This window comes from Pistacia vera, unplaced genomic scaffold (assembly GCF_008641045.1).
Source record: "Pistacia vera cultivar Batoury unplaced genomic scaffold, PisVer_v2 Contig46, whole genome shotgun sequence".
Classification (NCBI taxonomy): domain Eukaryota; kingdom Viridiplantae; phylum Streptophyta; class Magnoliopsida; order Sapindales; family Anacardiaceae; genus Pistacia; species Pistacia vera.
This window is the reverse complement of record NW_022196290.1, coordinates 1406858-1422357: the sequence shown is the minus strand read 5'-3', so window position 1 is coordinate 1422357 and position 15500 is coordinate 1406858. Positions and strand designations below refer to the sequence as shown.

Sequence of the window (15500 nt, the reverse complement as noted above, 5' to 3'; positions counted from 1 at the left end):
TTTGAATTGCTAAAACTGAAAATGTATGATATTAAAAATATAATTCAAAATGGATATAATCAAATCTGTTCTACTTTATTCATATAAAATGCCTCATAAAACAAGGCTAAGAACAAGACTCAAAATCGAAAACCTACTATGAACATTGATACCCATTAATAACAACATTATATACCCTCCTCAGAATCATCTATTTGCCAAAACAAAAAAAAAAAACCCATTTTCCAGCTCAGTGCTGTTTAATAAAAGACCTGAGCTTCCCTTCCTTCAAAATCATCGTCTTCGCCAACTCTATCTATCAATCTTTGAGATGATGCTTGCCAGAAATCCCGTCTATAATCCGATTTTCATGCTGTAATTTTAATTTGGCCTTTCCTCCAGTTATTGATTAACTTGTTCTATCCACCCGAATCAGTAACACTCTGGACGGAAATTAAAAGTTATATCGTTTGTTAGTAATCGGAACCAACTTTGGAAACAGTAGAATGGAACAATTCCAAATTATACAAAATAGGGACAAGATCGAAAGATATCTTACTGACATGTACATCGAGAATCCAAGTTGGATTGATGGCTTGCTGAGCTACGCTATCAGAAAATAATTTATCAACCAAAGCCAAAACCCTCGCTGGCTTCATGTATAGCAAGCAACAAACGTTCTTGAAGATGATCCTTGGATGAATACTCGGGAAGATCTAGCTGATTGAAGCTGGACAATAAGATTCAAATGTTAGGAGATGATGCCATGATTCTAAGAAATACTTGCCACCTGGAAACAAAGAACAAACATATAATAACAATATGCATCAAGTGCTCTTCACTGACCATGTATGAGCTGAGGGCAGACGCTCGGGAGCTCCATATGCCTTGTGAATTTGAAACTTCTGGGGACCTGAGATACCTTGCAATGCCCTAAAACCCTCCAATGGAACCTGAAATCCAGTATGAAATACATTAATGCAATGGATTAAAATCAGAACTATTATTGAGAGAATCTCATAGCCCTACAGTAATTATCATATGTATTATCCCTCAACATATTACATGTGCCTGAAAAATGAAAACATCAGGGACCATTCAATGTAGATCATCAATGTACCTTTGATGTTCCAGTGACAAACTGGAGCAGTCTAGCCATGTCTTCCTTATTGAAAGCTTTAGCAACTTCCCAAAACCACTGAACAACATTAGATGCCGCTGTATAGCCAGTGTACTCTGTATTGGCCCTTAGATCATCCACTGCAATGACATAGAAACCAGTCAGATACTCTTTAAGGAAATGTAAGTAAAACACACAAATAAAGTAGACTTATAGTCGGCTCAACTCACAATCAATTTCAGGAAGTCCACTAATTAGTAGCTCTAGCTCTTTATCATTGAAAATTGAAATAAGTTCTCGGGGAACCAATTCACTGAAACCTTCCAGGAACGAATTGATTTGTGGACGGATAGCATTGGTCAAGATATGATCAGCAACAAGGTCCACATACTCATGCTTTGTTTCTTCTGTAACCCTTATATTTCTTCCTCCAGGTTTAAGCTCATAATCAGTAACCTATTTAAAGTAGAACATGAAAGAAATTACCATGAAATGAAACAGGTCAGAAGAAAATTTGCAAAAAAATAATAACAAAAATGTCATATAGAAGAAAATCATGGGAATTTATTTTAAAAAAAAAAAAGCCGCTCAAGATGAACTAATAAAAAAACAGAATACAAATTAAATTACCTCAGTTTTCTCGTAAAGAATGTGCTTTTCTTCATCCGGATCCATGCTAAATGTCAGGTCAGGAATGTCACTTACATCGTTCTGAAATAGAAAAGACGCAAAAGATGTCACTCCTTACAGTTTTCAAACTTCCTCCACAGACAGATGTCAACGGAAAACCAGAGTTCAAATAAGAAAAACACAAGACTGTGGAATTTTAACACTAACCTCCAACATCCACTTTAAGTTCTTATAATAATCAGGGTCAACAGCCTCTATGTCATGGTAAGTCACTTTGACACCAAGGATGTGCTTGTAGAAGGAGCGGGTGAAATGAACATCCAAAAGCTGACCATCAAAGAGAGCTTTGGCAACCTGCATAAAATATCATAGCAATGATCAACTTGCTGACAATCAACACAAATAATATTATCGCTCTAAAATTCATTAAACCAAAAGATTACCACACGGCCCACAAATTTGAAGTAGGAAAGATGCTCAGTCTGGTAGACAGAATTGGGGTTTGGCTGGAAAGATGCATTATTTCCAACAGTAGTGAAAAGTAATGCTCCTTTATCAAATATGACCCTTGACAGTAATTGATACCATTCCCTAGTCAGACCCCCAGCATCAATGCCCTCTTCACCTTGGAAATGCACATTCAACCTTCCCTTCAAATCTTGTGTGGACCGCATCCGCAGCTGATTGTAAGAATCCTCTAAAACATATGCCCGCCGAACACTGATTCGCAGTGGGCCTGAGAGGTGTTGTTCATGCTGTTGCCTTATCCTTGAACGGAAATATGCTCTCTTGTTATCAAAATCGATCAGTCTAGGTGCCTTCAGCATCATAGAAAGTGATTTCTCCAACAAACTGGGATTCTGTCTGATAAAAGCATTAAGAAGCCGGCGATGCTTTTCAGCAAACCTAGCGAATGTGACAGCACCCTCAAGCTTTCTCTGAGAATCATCATTGCATTTCATGGTTAAGGAAGTTGAGCTCCCGGCAGACTCTTTGACTTCTGTAGCAGTTACATTTGCATGATCTTGCTGGATCATGGCAAGGTTTGCTTGTAGCTTTTCACACAAAACAAAGAAAGCCTCAATAAATGGAAGGAGTCTCTGTGTTCCTGGTGGAAGAGGTGACGTACCGGCAGTCCCTTGTACCTGCTCCCCGACAATTATATTAGACATACTTGGACAGAAGGAGTTCTGACCCAGCTGTGTCTCTGTCATACCAATACAATTACTTAATTCTTGCCATAATGGCTCAAGTGCAACATTTAGATTCCACATTGTAGTTTGCTCCTCCTGTTCCCCATCATTCTCCTGACCTGAACTTTCACCACCAGTGGTTGACAAGAGTGAGCTGAGTGCCTGTAGCACACGTAAAATTGCGGCCCCAGCCATGGAACCAGCACTCAGACCCAACATTTGTGTATCACTCAGTGTCACAAGTTCATTGACAGCTGAACTACTCAAACCATGCGCCAGTTCCGAAAGCTCTGAAGTAAAGAACTTTCGATGGGGTGCAGCAACAGAGGCCAACTTCTTCAGAACCTCACCAGCTAACATATAAACTTTATCTGACAACCTAAACAAGTAATTAAAACGACTCTATTAATGCCCTACTGCCTTGAAGAGAAACAAAGAAATGGAAACTCAAAAGAAATTTTAAGTTAAGGTAACAGGAAGTAGATAAACAGCTAATGATAATAACTAGCAAGAAGTTCACATAATACTATGGATTACTAGCCAACATAGAGCACAGAGAATATAGAACTTTTAGTACATTCACAGATAAAGATCAGAGATAGCAAGTACCCTTCACGACCAAGAAGGCTGCATAGATTGCGCAAATCACATTGTGGCAGATGCAAGAAAATATCACAGTTATCCATGCTCCTCTTTCCATCTGAAGTAGATGACTTGTCACTGGCATTTTTATCCTCTTGGCTTGATGCTGGTTCAGCTGAAGGAGGATCTTTTGGAGCATCACCAGAAGCTTCATCAATCAGCGGCTTTTGGGAATTTTCAGTTGCTGATTCAGATTGTGACCGACATTCAAATTTTGAGGCTGCGGCATAAACAATTACCTGAAGCAAACCCATGACCTGAACCACAAGAGACATTAACATATAAAAATTAGAGGAAGACTATAAATCTAAACTAGACGTAACCATACAAATTCAGGATTAAAGGAAGAGTGCAGCCCAACCTATTACATACAGCTTCAAATATGGACAGGTCTAATATATCTTAAAACTTCTCATGCAAAAAACTATTTTACCTGCTCAAGATGTGCAGTGCTGCGCAAAAATAGAGGTCGGTTCAAGAGTTTCAGGAAGAGTATTAAAGGAACATGCCCATCCTGTAAGTCACCTGGAGGTTCTGATGAAGCATCTCCATCCAGAATTTTCTCTTTGCCTTTGTCCTTAGTTTCAGAGTATTTTGGAGTTGCAAGCTCTGGAACAATTGAGGGATCAAGGTAGAACAACATACTTGCAACAGCAGAATGGTTTGTGGCCAGATAAGTCATAATCTCAAGAATTCGACGCAACACCAGGGGAGGAAGACCTGTTTGTAACCCCAAAAAAAAGAAGTTAGTTTATATGTTAAACCTAAAACAGAGTGTATAATAGTGAAGACAACAAAAATGGAAGAAATACCATCCAACAACTGTGAACGGCCATAAACAACATTTGACTGACAGCCATAGAGCCTCTGTGAATTAATTGTTGCCAATCCATTAGCTGAACCTTCAGCCTCAGGTTTAATCATATCGAGTAAAAGACGAACTAAAGCTGCCCTAGTAATACTATGTGCACACAGATTTAACAGCAATCTCTGCAGAAGGCCTTTCCCAAGGGGCTGCCACATAAGAAGGGAGAAAAAAAGCACAAAGTCAGCAGAATAATTGAAATGCATTACAAAGAAAGACACCTTAATAAGCAACTAATACATAAACCTTCGGCAGGTGAGCTGGTAAAGAACACTTCCCCCCCCCCCTCATACTACCATAAGATAGAATATGCCATTACCTGCGCTAACCGTAGAAGCCGGATCAAAGCTTTCAATGCATCTGCATCCAACAGAGGCTCTCCTTCAATTTCCTTCACTTTCAAGCTATCTGCAATAGCAGAAGCTGCTCTTCGGCCTATTGTAACTCCAACACCCCTATCCATCACTGTCTGCCTATCAAAACCCAGACCATTCCTTCGACCATTTAACCTGTGGCTTCCTCCAAAAAGACTGCGAGCCTGATAATGACTCATTGCTCGGTCTCTTAACATTTGAGCTTCAGCAAGTAATGGAGAAGGTAAAGCAGATAAAACTGCTTCTGAAGAAGTCAAAAGTACCTGAAATAAATGCAACATTAGAAAGAGTTACCACAATCAATTAGTAATAAAATGCCAAGTTCAAAAAAGATACCTCTTCACGCAAATCAGCAGGAAAAGTAGCAATTATTGAAGCATTATCCATGTCAACTGGTTGCCCTTCTCCCTGTTGTGCAAACCTCTGTGCTCTTTGTTGCGCCAAAACTTCTGCTTGGATATCAGGAGGAAGGGCAGCCAGAAACTCCGGATCTATGTCATCTGCTGAAGGAGGAGTATAAGTCGGAGGTTGAACGGACTGAGCTTGTTGAGAAGCTAGCACTTCTGCCCTTAAGTCTTCAGGTAGTGCCTCCAAGAAGGTTGGATCAATAGCACTAGCACCAGGAGCCTCATTATTGGCAGTAGTTTGGTCAGTCTGAACAGTGTCTTGAGAAACCACAGTGTTTTGCCCAGATGATGACATATCTACACCTTGTTCAGAAGCAGGCATGGATTCTTCAGCCTGATTTCCTTCAACATCAACGCCACTCATATCAACATCAATATTTGCATGAACCGAAGAAGCTTGCACATCACCAAGATTGGGCATCTCCATACCAGAATCCATCACCACATGATTAGTGGCCTGATCATCCACTCTTGTCGATCCTGATCCATCAATGCCACTGGTCTGAACTGACACATCAGGCACATTTGAAGACATTAAAGATGCACCTTCATGCTGCAGATCAGCAGGGCAGTCTGCAGCTGAGTTGACAAACTCTGGAATTGCCTCTACTTGCTCAGCAAAAGTACCATTACCATCCCCAATTTCCATAATATCCTGTCCATTAGAGTTCAAAGAAAGTGGTTGAATAACCATAGGCTCATCTTCGACAACAATCCCAGAATTGTTCTGCTCCCCAGTAGGAACACTACCAACTGTTGGATCAGATTGGTGATCAACTATTTCATTCCTATTTTCTTGATGTGGACCTTCATTCTGAGGACTAGCAACATTTTCACCCTCTACCACCGCTAGACCATCAACAGATGCAGGTGCATCTGATAATTGCCTCTCCTGCACTCCTGAATTCTGGGACTGCCTTTCAGCCAGATTGCTTGCTGGAGATATACTACGCAACTGAGATACAAAGTGCTCTTCTACAGCCTGCGCAATCGCAGAAGCCTGGGGTCCTGCCTGCGGTTGACCATCATCAGTCCATCGACCATCACCCAGCCCTCTTCGCCCAGATAACTGCAATGAATCCATACCTACAGAATAATCAGTCAAAGGTGGGGGTGCTACACCACCCAAACGATCACCAAAAAGACTACTTGGCACATGATCATACGGAAAAACAGGGGCATCAAACATGTAGAAGTGAGCAACATCAAAACTCCCAGATGACAGAGCTTCTAAATCCCGGGATGAGTTCCCACCCGATGACCACATTGAGACCAGGTCACCTGAATGGGATGGCCTTGAGAGGAGAGGATGTTGAAACCCACTTACTTCTGTGACAGATCGCTCAAAAGAAGACCTACCAGTTTGACGCCGGCGCTCAAAACCTAAAGGTCTGCTGCGAAGACCAAAAAGGTCATCCACATTCACCCCTTCGAATGGTTCAGCGGCCACATCAATAAGACCACTTGCACCTCCAGGTTGCCCAAGCACCTGCAAATGATCCAAACCATCAAGGGCCTCCCTCCACCGAACCTCTATGACACGGTCCTCATGAAAATCATCATCTTCTTCATCCATCATCTCATCATTGTATTCATCTCCCAAGCCAGTATCATCATGGTCATCCACATCAGTATCAGCTAGAGACATCATGCCAGCACCATCTTCTGCTATATCCTCATCCTCATCATCCCCCTCATCATCATCCTCGTCATCATCTGCATCATCTCCCATGTCATCATCCTCATCACCCATATCATCATCTGCCCTATTCTCAACATGAAACGTCATTTCAATTTGGTCAGTGTTGTTTAACACACCACGTTCATCAATTTCTTCACGCATGAAATCCATAGGAAGCTCCATAGGTGGATTGGCAGTTGTTGCATCTTCCACTTCTATTCCCATATCTTGCTCAGCAGACTGGTTTGCATTCACTTCATTGTTTCCTTCACTTCGAGAAATTCCTTGGGGCTGTTGTTCAGTGTCTTCAGCATCAGTAACTTCATGTTGATTGCTCCTATTTTGATTAGGCTCTATAGTCTCAGCAGCAGCAGTAACCTGATCATCATGTCTCCCATTTGACCCTACAGATTTTTTCTTGCTGCCCCCTTCAGATTTAAATACCTGCTCACTTGCATTAGCAGCCCTTGTTAGGCTTTCAAGAGCCTTCAGTATAAGATTCACAGTTTTGGCAGCATCAGGATAGTCTAAATCAATTACTTGAAGAATGCTGGTTAAGCATTGAACCATTCCACCATCAATCATGCTTTTTGCAATGTCCGGGGAGCACCCAGGACCAGGTAAGTTGCTGGATGATGAATTTTTTGACAAAATAGAATAGGCCAAATCAACAAAAGCAAAAACCTTTTTATCAGGCAACAAACTGCTCTTAGTTGAATTACTCTCCAGGTTTGATAATGAAGATAAGGCTTTTACAAGTTCATTAATTACTCGTTTACGCCCTTCACTGGAACGACCACAAAGTACCACCAGAAACCATGAAGCTTTTTCAGACAACTTTTCTCTCCATTCATCAGGCCCGGCTGATTTATCAATAGACAGTGGAAGTAACCAATGTAAAACATGATGAAGAATTCCACCTTGTCCAGAACCATCTAGATGGTTAGGCCCTCGGAGTTGACACATCTCCAAATCCCTTCTCAGTATAACCCCAACAGCATGTACATACATAAGAAGAATATCACTCAATAATTTGAGTACAAAAGTCACTTTAGCAAGGCAAGCAGATCTTTCTGAATCAGACTTTGTTTTCCTTGTCTCATCAACCTTCGACTTACCCTTTACCTTTGTAGCTGGTTCATCTACCTCCATAGAAGTCAACTCACTCATACCATCTTCCTGGCTTTTAGGCAAAGGGTATTTCAATACTATTTCAAGTAGCTGATCAATTACTTGAGTAAGATTGGCAGGAATTCTTTTGTGGCCTTTGGAACATCTACTTAATCCATCATGACTCTTATTTTCAGAAATCCGAACAGATTCTATAGAAGATAGTCCAAGTTCACCACCTGTTGATTTCGATTTGTCTTTCTCCTTGTCCTTTTCTTTTTCCTTTGACAAAACCACAAAGGTCCTCCCTCCCGATGACTCCAGCTGACAAATTGCTGCTGCAGCTTTCATAAATATGACAGGATCTCTTGAAATAACAGGTGCCATTGATGTCAAGAATGTTCGCGGGAGACTACGTCCAGAATGCCTGTTTAGACTCAAATGTTGTCGTATCTCCAATTCCATGGCTGTTTGCAGTGTCTGAGGGTCTTCAAGGAGATGTCTAATGATAGCAGATGCAACAGTGTCGTATCCAGGGAAAAAACAACTTCTTGGAAGACTAAACAGAGCAGCCAAGCCACCATTTTCAAGAAATTGCAAAGCTAGGACATGCGTTTTCGTCAAACGAGCACATAACTGCAGAACAGCCTGCATGATCATGGCTGGAACATGTTGTTTTATTAAGTCACAAGCTACAAGCAGCACCTTATGACTCTCTTCCATCGTCAAGTAACCTGGAGATTTCCCCAATATTTTCTCAAATGGTAAGATAGATTTTTTATCATTGACATCTGAATCTGATTTTTTCTCTGTAACTGCTGCTGGAGCTGACAGCTCTCCAGATGGGTCAGGCAGAGGTCCTACCTGGGTTCCTTCTGTGGATTCAGAGACAATTCCAGGCCGAGACTGCAACAGGTTATCTAAAATAAGTAATAAAGCACTTATGCATTTAGGGACCACAATTTCATTCTCTGACTCATTTCTAGCCTTAAAACTCACAAGGATATCCACCGCAGTAGGTACAATACCATTCTGTGCAGCAATTTCTCTAGTACTTCCATCCTCAAAAAGAAGCAATGCTATAATATGTGATATTGTACACAATGCACTGGTATCCTTTGAAAAATCCAACGGACATTCTTTAAGGTGCTGAACAAGATGAGATACAACTTGTGGACGATCTTCTCCTTTGTTTCGGTTGCAAAGTGTCACAAGCAAATCCGTCAATGGGAATGCCATTGTATCACTACTCTGAAGCAATTTGACAGATGAAGCAAGGATATCATTAATGGGGGGTGCCTTCACTTGACCCTCTTCAGTTAGAACATCCATTGACTTGTCAGTACTGTCAACCTTTGCTGTATCTGACGAACTTCCCAGAGACAGAGCAAGTGCTCGAGCCAGTTCATCATCTTCTTGCACAGGATCCTCAGAATGACTCAACAACCACTCTGTGGCCATTTCAACACTATTTGTTTCCACTCGTCTCAGTGCTTCCTCCACTCTTGCCCTTGAAAAGCCCATATCAACAATAATGGCAATAGTATTTTCATCAGGTGGTGGAGGCATGAGACGCTGGTTTGTACTCACTGCAATACCACTACGATTTCGCTTCACATCTCCTACACCAGAGTATACATGGGTAACAAGTGAAATAACCAAGGCAATGAAACCTGGACTACAGTTTGGAAACATAGGGTGATTCCAGATAGGCAGTATCACATCCAAAACCTGAGATTGAAGCATACGAACAAAGGCTTCTGGGTCCCTAGGAACAGGGAAGAGCCCAATAGACAAACCAACAGCAACTGGTGGCTGAACAAGCAGCTGAGCCTGGGAAGCAGAGGTTGGAGACAAAAGAAAAGCTGAATTAACAAAATACTCCAGCACACGGCAATAGCTTTGCAATGTATCAAGCAGCCATGCACTGTGAGTCAATTTGCTTCCCTCACCTACTTTCTCAGGATCAATACCTGATGTTGGAATAGAGTATGGTAGCGTCCATAGCAAATGACTAGTAGCTTCAAATGTAGTGAGTAGCTCTTTGAAGGTTCCATGGACATAAAAATTATTAACCATTGCTGTGTAACAAGTACGTCGCCTGTTGTCAAATGTGAGTGCTGCCATGTCATCCACAACCTTCCCCAGATACCGACACTTCACTGACAGCGACATATCAAGCCCAGAAGAAGAAGAAGAATAGTCAGAGAAGCTTAGGGCCTCCAGAAATGTTTTAGCCAGGGCAGTTCCAAGGGTCTTTGAAGCTGAACTCAATGAACCTGAATCAGCTCTACGACGATTTGGTGAGGTGAAACCCTTCACAAGAGCTGTAAAGAAAGCACGCAATGTTGAAGCCAACTTGTTAAGAATTTCCATGACAAGAACATCAGGACTTTTCTTCTTCAAATCATGTGAAGAAGATGTCTCAGGTAAATTAGGCTGAACTTCAGAATCAATGTTAAATGCCTCCAGGTGCCTACTAGTTCTTCCACCCCGAATGCGAGACAAACCATGATGTCGACTACGACGATGTAAACCTTCACCAGAACGAACAACTGAAAGAAACTCTCTTTCTCCACCCCACAGCGACTGCGAAGCATTGCTAACGGAAACGGCGTTCATGTATCTCACTGCTGGAATATTTTCATCATGATCGCTTTCCCTTCCAACAGCACTGGATGGAGCTGCATCTGCATTCTCCCCCTCTTGATCAGCATTCTTCTTCTCATCTGCCTTGGTATCATTACACAAAGAAATTTGCCAAATTATTTCCCTATATGCTTTCCCAAGATCTTTCAATACATCAGCATCTGCAGTGCTCAATTCAGAAACAACAGTACTAGTACCCTTCAGCAAAAAAATGGAAAGAGAGAGAAGACCCTCTAGACTGGAAATATGTCTCAAAACTTTAGTTTGCTTTCCAGATTCAACTGCAGCAAGCTGACCACCTCCAATTGAAACTAATAGTTCATTTGTTAATTTCAAATGTTCCCTCAAATACGAACAAACAGCCCGAGCCAGAGAAGCAGAATGCTGAGGTGAGAAGTTCTTAAAAGCAACTGGAATACTCTGACCAACTGATGCTGAAATAGGCATTAAAGGTAAGGTGAACAACTGCAAGACAGCATCAATCCCCTTCTTCTCAACAAATATACGACATGTGTCAGCATTCTGAAGAATTGTCTCAAGAAGACGAGCAACATTGCCTACACAATCAGGAAGAAACGATTCAATATTTGCTAAGGATGCATCAGAAGACGACTCAGATGTCTGCTCTGAACTATCCATTTTGGAAGAATCCCTATCATCTGGCGTAACCAAGGTCCTTTCTTCGACATCAGTTTCCATGGGAACAGGAGTACTATCACACAGAGCATCGGTGGATAAACATGAAGGATCAGCCCCAGATCCAATTTTTATAATGGCATTCAAGATCTCGATCACCATATCTACTCCAGGACCACGCAGAGAAGAAGCATGACGCATAAGTTCATCCAGTCCACTAGACAGGGATCCTGGTGTATCACCTGCAAGGACACGCGAATAAGTTCTGGAAGTAAAGATTTTCACAAAGCACCTCAAAGCATTGCGATCTTTCACAGCCTGAAGACCGTTATTGTTTAGACACAAGGCATCCAAGCACTGAGGTATGCATATTATGGCTTCTGCAGAGCATAAAACACCATCCATTATTGCATCAAGGAATGCAGAAGGCAGGCCAGCTGCCTCTAAGACAGGAAAACAGGTAGGATCTTTGTGAATCAAATCACTCATGACAGTTGCTGCAAGTGAAAATACCCCACCACCGAAATCCTTTGCTCTTCTAAAAATAATGCATAAGCATTGTGGCAATAAACTCTCCTCAGAGCCATAAATACGGGCAGTGTTTCCAGGAGCATAAGTTCCAAGAGATATAGCACGCAACAGAACTTTCATCAGTAGTCGCCGGTGATATGCAACTAATGCTTCAGAATATAGAGGCTGCATGTTATCGAGCTCACTGGAAGTACTTGCAACAATTTGTGAACTGCTCCCACTAGAATCAGAATCCTCACCACGTTGCTTAGAACCATTTTCTACATAGGACACCTCTACCTTCAGGCGAGAGATGGTATCATCTAAACCACCCAAGTCTCTGAACAATGCAGCAGCTGGATTACTGTAATCCATGAAAGCTTCTAGAATATGCACAGCTGTGCTGACCAAATGCAAGTGCTGAGGATCTGTATCTTTAAGAAGAGGTAAAAGAGTAGGAATAAACCCAGCCTCTCGCATTGCTGAGCAACCCGAAGAAGATGAAACCAAAACCGTGACAAGTGATAACAAAGCCTCAGCAAAAACAACAGACCACTTTGAGGAATTACTAAGAACAGAATCAATAGTTTTCTGCATGAGGCTAGATAGGATACCGCAGTGCCCACCAGATGTCACAGCAGTCAATACAGATGGCTGGCGAGAACGATCTTGACAAAGTGCAACTAATGAAAGCAGGCAGAGAATCCGAATTTTCTCAGGCACTGCATCTTCATAACTCAACAGGGTAACTAATTCATTGACAAACTCAGGCTCAGAGTTAAAAAATGAAGCTAGATCATCAGCATCACTGCTTGCTTGAACTAGAACTATGAAGGCATATAAGCGAATGCATGTGTATTGCTGTCGAGCAGCTAGACAGCCAAAAGCCCTTGCAAACCGCAACCTTGACAAAAGAGAAAATCTTAAACTGGTGGGAACTCTGTACTCTGCAACTAACTTATTGAGAAGCTCCAGATCATTTTCTGGACGAGTGTTGATGTTAGGTAAATGAATGATTTGTAAACCTTGTATTGACTGCTCTGTGGAAGAGATTTCATTTGAGGACTCATTCACTGCATAGAACTCAAAATGCAAGGTGCAGCCCAACTCATGAGCTACTGGATCACACCCATTTTGCACAGCACATGCAATTAATCCAAGGCCCTCTTCCTTTCCCCCCCAACCCTGTGCAAGAGCAAATAACTTTGAATTCAAAGAAGCATCTCTAATGGAATACTTCCCAATAGTTTTCTTCAAAAAAGCTGCCAAAGTCTGCAGGCAAGCCTCAACCACATCCGCATCAGTGGAAGCAAGCAAGGATGAAAGATGCTGCTGCAAGAAGATGAGAACCCCAAAAAAAATAGAGATCTAAGAAGAGAGATCAGGGAAAAGAAAGAATGGCAAATTATTGAGAATTATCAAGTACTTTAACTATAAAAATACATGTTAAACAAATAAGTTCATCCACACTGTGAAAAGGGGGGAAATATTTAATGACTAAAGCGGGTTATCCACCATGGGTAGTTTAATTCTCACACACCAAAATCTAAGCACAAACAAGCTTGCAAAGGATTTCTGAAACATAAAAACATACCTCATATGAACTATAAAAATGCTTATTTGTACAATTCTCCAAAATTATTCTTATGACACGGAGTATCTGAAGAACTGCTTCTCTTGGGAAAGGAGGATCAGATTCCAAGAAGTTATCCTCAACTTGCAAATCCTTCCTAGATTTTACATGCTTCTCAAAAAATGAATCAAAATGGTTAAAAAGATCAACCCAATGATGGAAATCTCCCTGCACCAAAAAAAAAAATAAAAAATAAAAATAAGCATAAATCAAAATCCATTAAAATATTAACAATACTGAATGAGATAAAGGCTATAAAGGCACCTTATCGAACTCCCATACAAAAGTTTTTAGGGGCTCCTCTATATTCTCAAGCGGCACAGAAGTGACACTATTGATGAAGGATCTGATTTTGGGAGGCTGAAGATATAAAAGGAAAAATAAATANAGCATTGGCCCACAGTTTACAGAGAAAAACTTGCTATTTATTATTTAATCCAAAAGTCAGTGATAACAGGTCAGCACTGGCGGTGATGGCGCTTCTTGACTTTTCGAAGGCATTTCTCTACTGCTCTTTTTAACTACTCAGACTCCATTTCAAATTTACAATATACTATTCGCTACCACTTTTTTAATTTTTGTTAGACCTTATTCTTAAATATAATTTTATTATTTTCTCTTAAGCTATTTAAACAAATTTCATCCATGTTCAAAATAATGCTTGTATATTTTTAATTTTTTTTTTATTTGTCAAAAAGAGGTAGGCATAGGACCAAAGTTTTTGGCTTTATTACTTTTGGAGGTTTAATTGGTAAAATGAGTCATATGACTTGTTGGGAATTTGCTTAGTATTGAAGAAAGAGAGTTGGAAGGTTTGAGACATTGTGGAAGTTTAGATTATCACTAATAATATGGAACATTTAGGCTAAAAATGTTATTTAATTGTACAATAATACCCACAAATGAAATTAAGTCGACTTTCTAATTTAATTGTACAATAATACCCACAAATGAAATTAAGTCGACTTTCTAATTTAATTGTATTAATTTGATAATACTATCGGACTAGATATTATAAGATAATCCAGACAAAAGATTATACGAAGATGTTTTAACTGGAATAACCAAACAAATAATGTACTATATAGGAGATTGTATCTCTCGATAATGTTATTGTATTAAATACTATATGATAATTCAAATAAAGTTTCATGTACCAGCAATTACAATATTTATAAAAGGATCAAATAATCCTTTATTACGGGTGTTTTTAATGCTTTTTCACAGGCTTTTTATGATTTTAAGCGATTGTTGTGATAATTTCAGAAGATATATAATACTTGTTAATAATTATAAGTGTGTTTAATATTAATCTATTTTACTGAGTGCATGAGAAATAAACTTAAATTCAGAAATACATAAAATCACATATTCATATATTAATTTATAAAATAAAGTAGCATCTTAAACATAGACCCACTTATTTATAATTTGTGAATTATATATAAAAAAGATAATACTTGTGCTATTAAAATAACAAGAACTATGTTTGCCCAAGCCACCAAGTTATCTTGTTACTTTGGGGAAACAAAGATTCCTTAAAAGACTTCTTTTTAAATTTAAATAGTGAAAAAGTTGATAGAAAGAAAAGTGAATGAAACTAAAGTATGATTATTTATTTATTCCTTTCTTTGGCTCCAATTCACATTGCTTTCAGAATTATAATGAAAAGCACCGATGAATCATACTAATATATATATAATTATAGATAAATATAATATAATAGATATATATACTATAATATATATATATTATAAATAAAATTATCAAAAACTGACCACTTCTAAAGCCCTCCGTCTTTTGAGCTTCATCGTGAAACAAAGAGCATTGCCAGAAGGGGTAACGATGATCAAACGCGATCAATTCTCAATCAATCGAGAACTGATCGAAGAAGCAGAGGTAGGGTTTAGAGAGAGTGAGGGAAGTGTGAGTATCGGTACCGGTATGTATACACAGAAGGAAGAAGGTGATCGGATCCTGAAAAGAAAGTGAAATTGAGGGTTTGGGAATGAAAATTAGGGTTTTGGAATTGCGATGCGATCGCACAAGAGAGAGAGAAAGGGGAAAAAAA

The 15500-nt window shown here is 39.9% G+C and overlaps 1 protein-coding gene across 4 annotated transcripts; it reads right to left on the bottom strand.

Annotated features, from left to right (window-relative positions):
- Window positions 1–15500, bottom strand: LOC116144940 (E3 ubiquitin-protein ligase UPL1). 4 transcript variants are annotated; one of them, XM_031430382.1, is made up of 17 exons: window positions 15208–15499; window positions 13694–13789; window positions 13391–13597; window positions 9001–13128; window positions 5140–8907; window positions 4749–5066; window positions 4377–4578; window positions 3998–4284; window positions 3532–3821; window positions 2173–3301; window positions 1937–2083; window positions 1730–1810; window positions 1330–1555; window positions 1100–1239; window positions 826–932; window positions 543–709; window positions 1–422 (listed from the first exon to the last, which is right to left on the bottom strand). In XM_031430382.1, the coding sequence occupies exons 1-16, from the start codon at window positions 15238–15240 to the stop codon at window positions 607–609; spliced, it is 11262 nt and encodes a 3753-aa protein (XP_031286242.1). In that variant the 5' UTR covers window positions 15241–15499; the 3' UTR covers window positions 1–422; window positions 543–606. The 4 variants fall into 4 exon arrangements, with proteins under 4 accessions (XP_031286242.1, XP_031286239.1, XP_031286238.1 ...); XM_031430379.1 differs by having other exon boundaries at window positions 539–709; window positions 5140–13128; window positions 15208–15500; XM_031430378.1 differs by having other exon boundaries at window positions 5140–13128.